This window comes from Manacus candei, unplaced genomic scaffold, assembly GCF_025592945.1.
Source record: "Manacus candei isolate 608988 ecotype Guabito, Panama unplaced genomic scaffold, ASM2559294v1 h1tg000026l, whole genome shotgun sequence".
In the NCBI taxonomy this organism is placed as follows: Eukaryota; Metazoa; Chordata; class Aves; order Passeriformes; family Pipridae; genus Manacus; species Manacus candei.
Window position 1 is genome coordinate 1,518,116 of NW_026138074.1, and position 16,844 is coordinate 1,534,959.

Consider the following 16,844-nt stretch of genomic DNA (forward strand, 5'->3'; position numbering starts at 1 on the left):
CCATTCACCTGTGCTACACAGCAAGGATGAATTCAACTATTGAACGTATACATGCAACCATCATGTATTAATGAACTAGCATATAACCAAAGTTACCCATTATCCCCTATAACTCAGGCAATGTTTATATGGACATATTAACCCTCTTCTCAAGGCCACAGAACTTGCCTTAATATGATTAACATTACCAATAACAAACAAAATAGTTCCCTTTATTAAAACTAAGTTTTAGACCTCTTCAAATCAGTGCTTAAGACCAAAGCCTTGACACTGGGTGGACACAAAAGGTAAGCAGCCTTAAAGCCTGGTCCATTTGAGAGCCATGCTGTTCTCAAGTGAAAATCAGACCACAGAATTAAGCTCACATATAGAAACTATGCTATTCATTATACGCAGCTATCGTATCCAAATTCACAAATAACTATGTTCATTACTTTCAGAGATTTTTCTAGAGGTATCTTGTTTGTTTTGGTGTGCTTTTGTTTAACTTACAACTGGCCATTCAATAAAGACTTGGACTTGATGATCCTTGTGGGTCCCTTCCAACTCAAAATGCTCTGTGATTCTACTGAGAAATATCTTCTCGTCCTTTCTTCAAAGCAGAACATACCAAAGTGAAGACCATCAGCTCCCAAAACTTTTTTCCAGTCACATGTCAGAGCTACATCAGCAGCAGCTTGACATTTATTGTCATTAAAATTCCACATAAAAAGGCACTGCTGAAAGTGACTATGGAATTAAGATTGTCCTGCTTTCATGTTTCTTAAAGCATTTGCTGGTGGCACAGCATACACCTTATGTTTTAATATCACCAGTAATCTCTCAGAACATAATAGAAAAAATAATCTAATGCATGTTAGAATGGATTGGGAAGAAGGATGACACTTGTGTAATTTTTATTTAAAATTCCTCAGAACTTCAGAGTCCTCATTGACGGTTGTTTTTTTCTTCTGGGACGAGACAGCACTGATTGACTGACTCAGTATGTCAATTAGTAGAGAAATGGTTTCACAAAAAAGTCTCACGTCATCTGGATTAGTTTAACGGACAGAAAGCCACATGGGGTGTAGAATTTTCATCTACTTGAAAAGGGAAAGTGGTTGAAAAAATTCTGTACAATATGTTCATATAGTCATATCCTATATTGACAAAACTAAGGTGTCAGTGGTTAGATCAGAACAGCCTGTGGATGAAGAACATCACTGATGCTGAATCAAGAAAAAAGCACTTGCAGAAGTTTCTAACCCTTATGTTGTCATCTTTGGTGAAACTAATAACTCTCATATTGTCAAACAGTAGATTTCCATGTCATATAGCTTTTCCCTTGACTTCCTATCAAGCAACTCATCATGTTTGGGGTGCTTTTATTTTAGTGTGATTTATAAAATAAGTTTTAAAACCTTGAGGAAGAGAATCACTGCTGACAACTTTTGCCTTAACCAGATAACAACTTTCATGCTTCGGGTAAAAGATCATCTGTGCATTACACAAATCATTTTTGGGAGCTAGTTAGAGTATAGAAAGGACTCCCACAGGAACCGCCTGCCATCGTGAGCCTCATCACTGCTCTAAGTGCTCTGAATTAGCATATGGCTTTTTTTCAGGCAAAAAAATATACTTAACATAGAAAAGGAAAATGCAAATGATACAGTCAGTACAGAATTATTCAATTTAATTATATCTAAATATTTATCAAAAATTGGATAAACAATATTATTATAACACTTAGTATCTGAATTTAATAAATATTTTTCCATTTTAGGCAGGTGGAGGAAACAGGCAATTGGCCTTCCGCCAGTTTGAGAAATTGGGGTTTATATTTCAATCCAGTCTGTAGAGACTCTTCTTGATGACCTTCATCATTATAATCACATACCCGAAAATCTAGTTCTGTCAAAAACTGCACAGTCACACAAACTGTTAGTCTTTATATCTTGTAACAATGCACACAACTGCAAGCAAAATGAAATTACTGCTCACTGCTGGCATTCACTTGAGCACTTTCAATTAATTTCTGTTGACTTTATCACACTTTGCCATATCTAATACAGTCACTCCCAACAGAAATGAAGCTCCTCAATAACTGGCTTCAAGTTGATGGTAATCAGAAATTTGGTCACAAAAAAATTAATTTTTTTTTTCTTGGTTCCAAGTACAAATATAAAGGCAAATCAAGCATGAACTAAAACCCAGAACAAGCAATTCTTTGCTTTTCAAAGCGGGAAAGAACCTGAGATGTTGCTCCTAAATTCCCGCTAAATTATACAATTTCCATTGCAGCTAAACTAAAACCAGAACTCAACTGAAAAACTTTCTGTTTCTGCTTGCTCAATATAACCTTAATTTTTATTAAATTAAACATCATTAAAAATGTATTTTATTTCTTGTTAGAGACTTTAAAGCAGTGTCACTGTAGAAAAAAATGCATCCTCTCAAGGTTTTGGCCTTTCCTCAGCCCCACTCCCCAAAATCGTCTTTGCAACCAACTTTGTTGAAATGAGCATCCAATCTTCTGATCTTAGCCTAGGATTCAAATTTCTCTCCACTGAAAGAGTTTCCTATTAACCACTGTTATACTTAAATATTGATCTGGAAGCTTGAACGTGTCTTGCTTCAACATTTTAAAAACGCACAAAGTTCTACTGGATGCTGGCATTTATATTCATAGATTCCAGTCATGCTCACATAGAAGCAATTAGAAGATATCCCCTGAGTAACAACAATTCCAAAAATAGTCTGTATGCATCATAGAAGATGAAGTACCACTTTCCTCTAAAGTAATGTATGCTGCACATTCAAGTATAATTAGCACACTAGACTTCATAAATAGTATTAAACTAATTACTGTTCACACCACTAGTGGCAGATGTGGTTAGAGATTATTAATTACGATGGACAATTTCGTGAATTTAACATGGAAAATGCAAGGCGATTTCTCCACTTTAGTTTGAGTCTGAATGATTATTTGCTGAGTATCAGAAGGGCTCTTTTCAATTACGAAGAACTGTTATTTATGAAAATGAGTGAGTGAAGTAATAGACTTTCTAAAAATAAAAAAAGCAGTTCATTGACAAGGATGTAAATCTACATCTATTGTAAATCAAGGAAACTACAAAAGTAGTATGCCTCAGAAGTACTGGACAAGCACTGGTCAGGGAGGAAGTTTTATCTCTAGCTGTGTAACTGATATGCTCATATGGATTTTAAAGAAACATCTAAAACTTCCAACACGTGAGATGAAGTAAACTGTTCTCCAGAAATCTAGATACTTCAAAACTCATCTACTGCCAGCCACAGGTTACTTAACAGAGACTAGAATAGCCACTCTCTGGCAACACTAAAACATTCTACTGAACGTGGGGATTGGTGCAGAATCGTAAAGAGGAACTATCTCCTTGGTGCTATTCCAGGGAACCCCCCCCCAGACCATTAAAACTTAAACAGGTAGGGGAATTTTATTTAATGTGCTGACACACACTATTGTTATCTCAGTAAATGTTGATGGACTCCCACAAAAAACGGTACATATTTCTGTCACTACAAGACACACTGATAACCCACAAAAGTAAAGCAATTATTTTTTAAAATTGAGGTGATTCTAGAATGATACAGATATAACACAGTGAGAGGCAGGCTGACAGGCATGTAGGGAGATATCAGTAGGCATTCATACTTCACCTACACTTAACATTTCCTTCCTAGGACATTATTTGTCATATTAGTTTCAAGTAAATTGAACTGTTCAGTTCTGTACTATTTTTCCTCTGACTATTAATCGGTTAGCTTTTTTGCATAAGGATCATTTTCTTGAATACACTCTTTTGTGAGCATAATGAAAAAAATCCCATTAAACTTACTTAAATTCGAATTTATATTTTGGATTAATTTTACTATTTTCACTTATCAAGACTTTATAATCTAAACATGTGCACATCAAATAGAATTCAACTTCTAGAAATACTCAATTTCTAAGATCACCCATTCTTATTTAGCACAATCCCTAAGATCTGTCATTCTTATTTATTTGCCAATACCCTTCTTCATATAAGTGCTATATTGAGTGTGCCTTTAACCTAATTCCAATACAACACATAAATTTCAATTTGAATCAAATAGTCATCCCAGTAAGTATGGTGGGTTATACTTTTAGTGGGATTTCAGGCACAGAAATGCATTGGTATAGGTTACAATGATTTGTCAAACACTGATTCAAACATTCAGACCTCCTGATTTCCTGACAACTGTTTCACGACATAATTGTTCTCTCTGCAGCTAGCTTAGCTAACAGTAGAATCTTTTAACCAAAAACTTCAAAGAAAACAAACCTTAGTGATGTAAGAAGCTTATAGCATGTGGGTTTGGTAGTTGTAATGCAATTTTTGAGTAAGAAATCTGTTACACTTAAAAAAGCAAGCAAACAGCAACAACAACAAAAAAACCTCAACACCATAACTGAAATGGATGATCTCATCAGGAAGAATATGATGGAATGGGATCAATCCTGAGGTGGTCTTTCCAAGCTATGTTAAAAGCATAATGACAAATATAGTGGTGATATTTTCACTAATACATAGCAATACACTTGCTTTGAAGCTGAAGAAAGACTTACAGAATCAAGAACACTACTTTTAAAGTTTAAGTCCTTCTAATTCTTGCTCTAATTTCCCAACTAAATACAGTAAACTGAGTCTGAATGCCTTGCTGCTTCTTTGAAAATCTCTCTATAAACAATAAGTATTTTTCCTGTCAAATAGAATCACAATACATTTTAAGCCGTATTTTAAACAGTTTCTAGATCTTCAAAATATTCTATTTATAAATGGAATTAGGCCTGCTAGCCCGCAACTATTTAAATTGTTGCCACACTTACAGTCAAGTGATGGACTGTCAACAAGCTGGGATGCTCTGTTACTGCTTCAAAGGTCAAGAAAGTAGTCTTAATCAATTCTTCTGATGCAGCTTGCCCTAATGGTAAAAAACCATCATATTTCCTTATAAAATGCAACCATTATAATACCTGCATATTAAAGTACTGCAGTATCATAGGTTACCTCACCTATTGCTCTGTCCAAGTTTATTTCTCCTGATTCTATCGATCTGATGAACTCCTACAAAAGAAGCAGCATTTATGTTAAAACACTTTAGGAACAAAAATTAGGAAGCATAATCACTGAACAATTACAACAGGAAATTCTTTAAGGAACTGTGTAAATACAAAATGTTAATGCACCTATAGAAATACTTTCATATTAATTAATTAAGACTGAAAGTACTAATGATCTAGCTGTTCTAATTCTGCAAGTCTGTAATGCTGCTGGACATTTAAATGTGGAGTACAGTAAGGACTATTACTCTGACTAATATCAGGAATTATAACATTTCCAGCTAAATAGACAGTAATGAAATGTCTTTATTTTTAACAGAAAACTGTAATTTCTTAGAAGACTTTGAACTACCCTGGAAATGGCTATGTCGAAATAACTCACTAAAATGACCAAAGACCCCTCAGAAAATGCAATTTTCTGTTATTTGTACCATCTTTTTGATCTCCATGCATACTGCACACATTATAGATACAGTTACACACAGAAGAACACGTAAAAAATGCATATAACTTTCTATAAAATAATCACCTAAATTAGTAACCATTTTAAGGAACAGGGCAAGACAATATTAATAATCTGGGTTAAGTAAATATTTTACAATTAGACTCACTATTATTTTGCTTTCATTTCTATGCATAGCTGTTTATTTCATGGGGATGCAAAAGCCATGTTATTAACATTTGCTAAGGAAGGAAAATTCTCAGCAGAATTTGTAGAATGCTCTTTTTTACTAATACAGCATTTAAGAAAACGGTACTTGTTTTATATTTCACTACCATTTAAATTTCGTTATTTCATATTAAATTGGCAGAAGTATCTACATGGGTTATCTTTTTTCACAGTATGTAAGAAACAACTGAAGGATTCTTCTCTAATTAAAAATAGAGTTAGCAACTAATTATATATTTTATTGCTTAAAAGCATCTCAGAGGCAGTTATAAAAAACAACTGCTTCTATAAGAAAAAAGTTATCTTCCTGATCATTTGAAAAAAAATTACTAGGTATTATCTAATTAAGTAGTTTTGGAAGAGGGCAAATTATTTTGTTTGTTCATTTTAAGACAGTTTCACACCACCATAGTCTCAAAACTAATTTGGAAAAATCAAAGTAGGTGGTGCAAAATTTGTTCCGGCTACTAATGTTTATTTCCTTAACTTTGTATTAGAAACACAAGAAAGAGATGCACTAATTTAAGAAAAATGCAAACATCTGGGGTTTCTTAAGCAATGGAGAGAAATGGTGTATGTGTGTTTCACTACAGGTAATTCTGAGCAGTAGGAGCCTGCCATTAGCTGTGCCTTTGGGGCACAGTGTGTCCTCCATGTATTTATATTCACAGCAGAAAACATGAAAGGACTGTCCTGACTCCCTCTCAATTTCTTTGCTCAACGCTACTGAAAATTACAGTGATGATAGAAGTAACTTCAAAGCAGCAAGAAAAAAATTCTCCATGAACAACCATTGCAGGAAAATAACTTTTCCTTCCAGATACCAAACATTTTTCCGCTCCTCATAATTTCTTATTGTTAAGAGTAAGATTTTTGAATAAATCAGGAAAAAAAAAAAGAAGGAAACAAACAAAAACTGAAAGACTGACTTGCTAAAGTCTTAGAGGCCTCAATTATAGCACGGTACTTTGAAAAAGTACAAGCTGATGATGGAATGTCCCTTTATAGATGTCAGTGGGAATGTTGCTAAACACAAAATTCCAGAGTTGCCTGACAGAATGGATAGTTACTCTTTCAGATGCAATTATATTAGTCATATAATAACACAGTTACACAGTTACATAAAATGGATTAAAATGTGATATTAATTTTTCAGATATACTACTTTCCTCCCCTTTTTCATGTGTTAATTAAAGTAGTGTATGTAGGATCCTGAATTGCCTTTTTCAATGGAGACAGAACAAGATGCAGGAAATATTGAGTAATCTGCTGCTCCTTGATTTGAGAGGAAAGCAGTGCTAGTACAACTAGCCTGACTTCCTCAGTCAATACTTCAAACAAGCTGGAGTAACATCAAAAGAAAACTTACATTATACCTGGTCTGTTGTACCTAAATTGTTGACAGAAGAATTTCACCTTCGAGAAGGTTGATTGAAAACTATTAATAAGTTTAATACTTAGTTACAAACGCTTCAAAGGGATAAAGGGCTTTGTAATTCAAGATCTACAGTCTCAATTTTTTTTCACCATTTTAATGATAATTTTTATACAAATATTTTAGTAGAGCTAAATTAAACTCACATTTTCTTGGAATCAAGACTCAAAGGAGAAAGAGAAGGGAATCTGAACATATAACTTGAATCTAATTGTTTGCAGTAAAGCATTTCTTCATGCTTTTGTGGAGGTAAATCCCTAGTTGTCATTTATGAACCCATGCACTTAAAAGTATTTGTTTAACTCTGAAAGCACAATTTTAGAATATTCTTTTATCATCATTTAGCAAAAACAACTGTTTTCATATGAAATTACATTAGAACTATACTACTTCATTTCTCCTATACTATCCTATGGCACTGTTAAAAAATTAATTTTTTATAGCTAATGTCATAAATAGGTTATAGATGTAAACATGAGACAAATATCTTAGCTCCATAGCTTTTCATCAACTAAATACAGTGGAAAAGTACTGGCAAGAAGAAAAAGGTGACAAAAGGAAACAAAACCTTAAATATAGATTAGATTATAAAATTTCTCTTTCATTTCTACTCAAAAACTACTGGCATGAAATTCTAGAGAGAATATTCTGTGTAATTTAGAGCTAAAGTTTTATACCTTAAAATAAAGCACACAAGAAATTCTCAGTTTATCAAATATGTGCAGTTTCCCTTTGACCCAAAAATATTTTCTGATTATAAATAAAGTTTTGTATATAATCAAAGCTTAAAACATATGTTCAGAAAAAAGTCCTCTTTCCAATTTAGAAATTTAATGTAATTTTATTACATTAAAGCAATTCCCAAAATTTTATGCATAGGTATTGTAAAAAATATTTAACTTAGATGGTTATACTCACAAGTAAGGTGCCATAGTTGAAAAGAAACTCCTTTGTGACTATCTGGGGACGAAATACCTATTTGAATTTAGCCAAAATTGGAAAAAAACTCGTTAAATGCATATCTTATGACCAGAAAAAGTAAACCGACTATTTCACATATTAAAGAAAAAAGAGGACAAAATATGTATTTGCTGCTATCACTAGAGATGTTTTACGATGCACAAAAGTCAGATGTCTTTAATGCTGTTTCTTAGCTGGAATACTCATCAACATACCTATACATTAATAACAGTTCTATTTTATTCATTCTGATCACAATCAGTAGAAATTAGATTTTGAGAAAATATAAGTTTGTCCTTTGTTTAACAAATTTGGGGGGGGGAACTACCTGGGATGTCACAAGGTGAAGCACTACAGGCATCATAGGAAGGCACATCTTCAGTTGTTTGGCCTGAACCGTTGATGGGTGTTTACGTCCCGAGACATTAGTTACGGCAGTGAGAATGTCACCTACAGAAAACAACATTTCAGGCTGATTCAACATAAGTGCTTCACCAAACAACAGCAAATGACATATAAAAGATCTCTGTTTCAGTAGCCTCTGTTCACTCCTGTCTTCTCCCTCCTGCTGCAAGTAGTGTTCGTGTGACTGTATGATAAATCAGGCTGATCCAGCATTTCTCTTCGCTTGCTCAGTGCTCAACCAGGTCAACTTCCTACTCTGGCTACAGGGACAGGCACGCAAAGGTGACCTCTGGCAAAACCTTGAGGACAGAAATATGAGGTGGGTGGTGAAGTAAAGGTGAAATTACCCCTCTTGGCAGAGTGGACTTAAACTGGCTTTTGGTGACTACATATGCATGGAATTATAGTGTTGAAATTTTATGGGTGCAATTCTACTTCCAGTGAAATAAGAAGCAAAATTCTCATTAGACTTTCAGCTAACTAAGAACTGAATGAACCATGATTAGTGGGTGACATATGCTGAAGCAGTATGTTTTCCCTGTAGCATAGTTCAACTGGAAAAAAGAAAAAAAACATCCTTTCCCCCTGCTCAAAAAAAATCCCTTCACCAGCCATGCACACACATACTCTCATGCACAAATTTAACCATGATGCAAGTGCGCTAAAGCTATAGGAATTCTCACAAAAGAGGTAGCACCAATTCAATGAGAGAACTTAGTTACCTCCATGACAAACCTCAGATACAATAATAAGTGAACAAAACTTTAATTGCAATATTGAAAATTATGCTTCAGGCTTCAGAAGAGACATATAAAAAACAAGGAACATTATGCTAAATTTGTATTACATTACCTATTGTCTAAGAAAAGTAAGATCTTTCCTGCATGGGATAAAGAACAGAAGTAGCATGAGAATAGTCACAGCTCGTATGCAAGGAAAGAGAAGGAAAATTCTGTCCCTATAACCTGAAAATATTAAAAGCCAAATGCTGTCTTGAAAGAACACTTACTGTATTTTTTCCCTTAAAAGGGAGCTGTTCGAAACTGTAAACGGGAAATCACAAGACATTAAACAGATAAAGGATGGGATTCAGTATTTTATATGATTTTCAGGCCAGAAAAGGCCCTTCCTTTCAGAATAAGTCAGAGTTAATCATGTTGAATAATACCAATGCTTTTCTTCTGCTCCCATGGAGTTCAGTTTTCAATATAAGCAGAAATGACAGAGCCTGGAACTAAAGTAGGCTGTAAAAATACCTAGCCTTAAAGACTTGACTCATTCGCTGCTGAAGGAAAAGCATTGCTTAAAACTCTCCCAATACATAAACCAAAACACTGTTTTTTCATCGATACATTTTTGTTTTAAATTATGCACAATATCGTAATTCAACAAGAACTCTCTGTGGTTAGTAACAGTTTACTGAACAATCTACTTTCTATATTGCAGGGACTAAATCATCATCACATTAGGTAATTCTGCAGGTGATAAATTGAAAGATATGGTTACTTCCACTTTTAGCGTGATCTAAGCAATTTATATCTACTTCCTAGAAATAGGTTAAATATTATAAATGCAAAAATAAAATTAATTGCTTATTTATAACAACTGAAAACTTTTAAAATTATCCACAAGATTAACAATTTATTTCATTTGTTTAAATGTATCTTTAAGGTCAATTTCTACAACTTGTTAATCTATTTGGTTTACAGCTACATCTGGTGGAAGAAGATGGGATCGGTAAGGAGCTTACATAAACGCATATTAAAAAAGCCAGCTGGGATTAATTTTAAATCAACAGTTAAACTGCTTTTAACTGTTCCAGTTTTCAAATCTGATTATTTTTCTTAGGAGCCCACACAACCTCAAGCAGAACGTGTTCTCTCATCATATTCACAGCAATAAAAAGCCTACTGACAAATGTGGATAAATATGGATACATAACTTAAGATTAAGGAAAAGAATCAACACACAGATCTAGTTTGGAAAAGAAAGGAAAACAAAGTGTAAAAATTATGCTTGATATCAGTTGTCAACAATGCATTGAAATTGTAAATCAGTAGTAAACATGTCTAAGCAATTGACATATTATGCCTTATAATAATAACTATATATTTGATGTATTCAACTTTCAGATTCTGAGGAAATGTCACGGTCTGCTATATTAGTTGCATAAAGCATATATAAACAGTACGAGGTGAATTGCTGCCTCAAACATTTAGTCTGAGGCTTCCATCCTGAAATATAGCCAATATGCAAACCTGATATTTAGTTAGAAAAAAGGGATCAGATGTTTGCAGTAAGGCAAAAATTTGCATTAGCATAGGAAGTAAAGTTTCTTTTAAAATAGCAGCATGACATTTAGGTTTGCTAACCTTTGCAGTGCTACCACTTCATTTTCAATATCCTAGCGATAATGTAGAAAAGATGAAAAATACATCAGGTATCATCTCATCAGAAAATAATTTTATGAAAAAAATGCTCTTATGCATGAGCAAATCAGTCTCAGACATCTAAAACAACTGAAGTATCTAGGTTGAAACTTTCCAGGAAAATTGCCTGGAGCAAATACTCAACACATAAGTTTCAGGGTAAGTGATTACCACGCACTCAGAGATATGCCCTATTGCATCTCTCTCAGCTCTCTGTTTTGAGGGGCAAATTTGCTCTTAGGTTTTACAATGTTTGGAATACCTTTAGAACATTGATAAAACTTCTGACTGAACTGACAGGGTAAACTTGCCATTTCACAAGTACAAAACATTAATATAGGAAATCATGCATTCCAGTACAAAATATGTCATCATGACACAACTACAAAACTTCAGGAAGCTGATAGAATGCAAACTTTATGTAATCAGACAATTCAGTCTTTCCACTCGTATATGTAAGGAGATATTTGGTTCTTGAGGGAGTAAGCAAAGGTAAGGTTTGTTCAGTTTATCAACTGAATTTACCTAGAATTCCTGGCAGCTCCCTCACAATGTGATAGATGAGAAGATCCAGGCATTTTGACAGATATTCACTGCCACCTTGCTGCTCTTTTCCTGATGTGGTCTTCCTGCTGTCTCTTTCAATATAAATCACGAGCCTGCATTTAAACAAGTGCAAAACATTACCTCTCATAACAAAAAAATAACTCTGTATCTCAAAAATACTACTGAATCAGACATTTTTAATATCTGTGGTTACAATCAGGATGATACATTAGTTTTGGCTCTGTATTTTTTTAAATTTCAGACTTTTCTTTTAATATAGATAAACTTTAAGAATACCACAAATTACTCAGTCAAGGAACACAGGGAAGAAATCTTAAGCTACTTTAAGTAAGCGCAACTCTACTAGTTTAAATTAATATGTGATACTAATATAAGGAGTGAATCTCTCTGCAAACTTAGAGAGAGACTGATTACAATCTACTTTTGAAATACACAACCAATGTGTGCAATATGAACAAAAGACTAAAGGCATTCATTTTCAACTTGTAAGAGATCCAAAAGCAAGACTAATTTAAGTCAATGTAACAAGAGATCAATCTTTCAATCCAGAAAAATCATACTACATAAATCATACTACAGCCCATTAAAATGTTAGCACTAGTTGGAACGGTCATATTGAAAGAGATAAAAGTCCAAACTAGCCTTACATCCTTTTTTCTAGAAATCTGGTGTTGAAGATTTCTAAAGACAAGCTCAGTGCTCACATTCTAACTGGCAAGTGCTGTGTGGCTATGCCGTTCTGCAGAGTGACATTTCTCACAGTGAAATGGTAACTGATTTCTTAGACAGTGGCTAACTTACAAGAGATTGCTTTAGTAATACATCTGTAACGGAATGCTTCAGGCAAAATTTTACAATGCTTATGTGAATAGACAGAAGGGTCAGACTTCCCTTTAGGGGCATAATATTGACATCTTTGTTTCACATTCGAACTCCCTCCGGGTCCTGTGCAAAGAACTATCAATCACTGGTGAGTGAAATCCATGATCTGGATTTTAAGAATGTACTTCAGTACTATCTTTTTAAATACTTATAATCAATGTTCTTTTATAGAACTATGAAAATAACTTCTTTCTATACTACTTCTAGTGTACATAACAATACTGCAGGACTCACAAACACAAAATTTTATTCTAGGGAATGTCTTTCCATCAAAAAGTTGATTTACTCAATGAAATAAAAACTACTTAGAAATGCATTTTGCAGAATTATGTCTCACATGACTGTTATTGAAAACTACAATCTTACTCTTCCTAACCCGGTCTACAGAGACACAGAGAAGTCAAAAGACCCATTCAGTAACCACTTTTCACCTCTGTAATAGCCCAGAAGCAACACAATTCAGCTGCACTTCTCAGAGACCACAAGGACATCTTTTATTTTTCTTGTAATTTCTGGAAATTGCATTAAATTATGAGGAATTTTGATCTGTCTGTTAGAAAAGAACTACCTAAAAATCTGACATCACACTTCAAATAGAATTTTCCTTTCAAAAGCTTTAAATTTTTTAATATAAAAATTTGAATGTTTTAAATTGAAATGGTAGAATCCTTCAAGCCTTTCCAGACAACAAATTAATTTTTACTCAAAAAAATGTTTAACTTTGAAAAGAAAAGGGCAAAATATCAGAGTTTGTATGGATTTTTTTCTTTAAGAAAACACTTCCACAATTTAGCAATTATCTGATTCCATATATAAAAATACATTTAGATTTGTTTAAGTTTTACTTGAAATGGGCCAAATAGATTTCAACATGAGTGGTTTTATTGCTTGGGAGGAGGAGGAGGTTCTTTTTTTACAAAAGCATGTTTTATTAGTTAATCACACTTGGGAAGCATAAAAAGTAGGTTCATTTATTCCAAGAGCGTAAAGATAAAAAGTTTACATAAACTCATGAGTTCTCTCCTTTGTGTTGTCCTTCCCATCTTGAAATTGTCTTTCATAGAAACATTTTCTAAAAATATGCACAGCTATTTTTTCCCCTGATAGTCCTGTTTATCTAAACATTCTCTCGAGAAAATTGTGAAGATAAAAATTGTATAGGCTAGAAAGCATTAGGGTCTCCATTTTCCTTCAACAAATTCCTCAGTCTTATGTAGAACAATTCATCAGTTACTTTTATTCCCTGAAGAATCTCAGTATTCTCTCTAATGAGCAAAACTAGGCCAATAGAAAAATGTTTATTCAATTAACCTAATGTATGTTTGTCTTGCACTCAACAACACATAAAAACATGTAGGTATTAGTATAAATAAGTTAAATATGAAGTCTATGAAGAAGCAAAGGTTTGATTTTGGAAAAAAATCCTTCAAGTATCTGTACTGCAAGATAGGCCATCAGTAAGCTTTCACACTAAAAAAGGAAAACAACCCAAGTTTTTTTCAAAAGTATGCGAAGAATGAAGCAAAAAGTGGAGAATTTCAGAGTTAACAATCCTGAGTGATAGGAAGGAGAATGAGGTCTACTACTTAAGGAGTAAGAACTGTTCACTTAAAAAGATGACCAACATGAAGAAACAAGATTTAGTCACTCAGTAGATTGAGCAGAGATGTGATAAGACATGGCCTAGAAATATAGAGAAGTCACTGTAAAGAGAAAGAAACTGCACTGTTTTCTATGTTTAACCTGTAGAATCGAAATTTCAATAAGAAAAGAACTAGAATTTTTGAGAGTTAGGAATAGCACACAATTAGTACAGCTGTCAAAAGGAGGTCATGGAATACTCACCAATTTGCAACAATCGTTAAAAAATATTTCTCAAGCATAACAAACCTTGACCTGGATCAGAAGGTTAGACTCTGTCAAGGACTCTTTAAGAACTTTTTTCCCTCCTATCATTTTTACATTTGACATTTACCCTCAACATCCTTAAAATCAGCTTTAGATATCAATAAAGTTCAGCTACAGCTTTACCAGCATCTCAACAGGGAGGAAAGAATGCATGCAGCCAACAGCTGACTGAACCTAAAACTGGGAGGTCTCTCACTAGCAGCCTTCTCCCTGCTTCTCCCTTCAGCCCACTAAGTTCACAGAGAATGACCAATCTTCAAGCAACTAAAGATGGTTGTGCATGCTTTGAGGACATGTACAGTCCATTTACCACATGAATTCAAGGACTAGCTGTTACTTTTATTATTATTATTTATTACTGTTGTTAGTCAACCTTTGGCAACAGAAAAGGATGAAGATATTTAAAGGATATTTAATATAGCTGTATTGTGTATTTTACAGAGATGTAACACTGGATGGCAGATCGTGTTAATAAGAGGGTCAATCCCTATTTCTTCTTTTTTTTTTTTCTTTTTAATTTTATACCAGTTTGCTGAGTTTTTTTTCCTGAGATCACTGACTTATGTAATTGTTCCCTCCTGCCTTCCTGTTTTCCCATTTGATTGAGCACCAAGCTTTTCTGTTCTTTTCTTCACTATTTTTCTAGATTAGTCTTAGATGTATAAGGCCAATAGGCTCTGCTAGATGTGAGATTGCAGGTTTCCACACAAAGGTTTTCCATTGAGGGCATATAAGATTTGAAAATTTAAAAAAATATGGGAGGTGGGGACAGGTTACAGAGAAAGATTTTGTTCAGAAATTATGCTGTTGTGCATAGTCAGGTTTTTGCAGACTGTGAAAGTCTGTCAGAAATACTACCCTATCCTTCCACAAGTTTCCATTTCTGCAGACAGTAAAAATCAACAGGCTTAAATAAATTCTTTTGGGAGGAATTTCAATCTTCAGGTCGGTCTCTTTTCACCTAGGAAATTCTCTGAAACCATTTAGATAAAAAAAGAACAATTCAGAGAGACTATTTGGAAATTACTACTAATTCAGAAAAGGGTGAAATTAAAAGTTTCAACAAAACTTCAGGCTGTATCCCTCCCCTCAAGAACAGGTAGTTTGCCTTTGCAAATTAAAGAGAAAAGAGAGAGACTAGAAAACTCAGTGCAATTAGCAAAAGAAATTAATTTGCATAGTGTAAGCAAAATTTATTTGCACAGTGTAAGTGCTACTTCAGCCTAAGAGGTCTCATATCTTCGCTAGCTGTATCAAATGTGGAAGAATAAAAGGTATGTAATGGACTACTATGGGACAGACAGAAAAAAGAATAACAGGTGAATTGTACCAATGTTGTGTAACAAAAAATTCACTTGAAAATTGCATTTCTTATTACATATAAATGCTTTTATCCACAGATCTCAAATTCTCAAAGTACTTCGGGAAGTCCTAGAGAAATTTTCATTGGTGCCATTCATTGTCAAGGTCTTGAATTACATACCTGCACAGCAACTAATTTAATAATTTAAAAATATGCTAAGATAGATTTGGAGAATTGGGGGTTACACAGGTAAGTAGTCTTAAGATTGTATTCAGGGAATCAAGACTTGTAACATGGGGTACTTGTCATGTTCCCAGCCCAGAGGCATCTTTATTGCTGGCAATGAAAAGGGGGTTTAGCCAGTGCCTACTTCTGCTGCCTTTTATTTCCTGATACCTGTGCAAAAACTAGAAGAAAAACACAAGGAATAACATCTTGATAACACCAGCACGGATAAAATAAGCTTGCCTTTAGACTTCTTCTTCCCCTACTCCCCCTTCCCTTTCGCTTCCCTTCACTCTCCCTTCTCCTTTCCTTGCCCTTCCCTCCCAGTGAGTGGAATAATGATGAGAATGCTATTTTCCTCACATGCCACAGCTTTTTCAGCTCCAAAACCACTTGCAAGGACACATATCACAAAGTTTACCAGTGGGAACAGGATTTTATTGTCTGAATTGTCAGTGAAGAAATTAAGGCATAACTTAAGACCATTTCTTCTTGTCCTATGGCTCATTACTTGAAAAAAGAGAGACATCCCCGTTGCTACAATCTCCTTTCAGGTAGGTGCAGAGAGCAGTAAGGTCTCCCCTGAGCCTCCTTTCCTCCAGGCTAAACAACCTCAGTTCCCTCAGCTCCTCCTCATTAGACTTGTGCTCCAGACCCTGCCCCAGCTTTGTTGCCTTCTAGGAAGAACAGCTCTCCAGAGCTTTGAGGGGCTGGCCCTGGGGCAGTCCCCATGCTAAGGAGGGGGCTGTTTTCAGCACAAATCCAAAACACAGCCTCATAGTAGTTACTATGAAGAAAATTAACACTATCCCATTCAAACCCAGTACATTTACTAAACTAAATAAAACCCTTTTTCAATGCCAAACTGAACAACATTTAACTCAAAGCTGTAGTTATATGCAGTGTTGCCATGAAACAGTTATTAGTGTTTTATCATATGCATCATCCTTTAAGTG

General features: G+C 34.4%; 1 protein-coding gene across 9 annotated transcripts in view; it reads right to left on the minus strand.

The window, feature by feature from the left end:
• The window catches only part of ULK4 (unc-51 like kinase 4), a 226,062-nt gene that overhangs the window by 135,091 nt on the left and 74,127 nt on the right, over positions 1–16,844 (minus strand). For all 9 annotated transcript variants that reach the window (XR_007904773.1, XM_051789186.1, XM_051789185.1 and 6 more), the window contains exons 23-27: positions 11,529–11,662; positions 8,498–8,619; positions 8,128–8,184; positions 5,057–5,108; positions 4,871–4,965 (exon numbers count right to left, since the gene is read on the minus strand). Coding sequence is in view for 8 of the 9 variants with exons in the window: in XM_051789186.1 (XP_051645146.1) it covers positions 4,871–4,965; positions 5,057–5,108; positions 8,128–8,184; positions 8,498–8,619; positions 11,529–11,662 (460 nt within the window). In the remaining variant the exon portion in view is untranslated. The remainder of the gene's footprint in view (positions 1–4,870; positions 4,966–5,056; positions 5,109–8,127; positions 8,185–8,497; positions 8,620–11,528; positions 11,663–16,844) is intronic.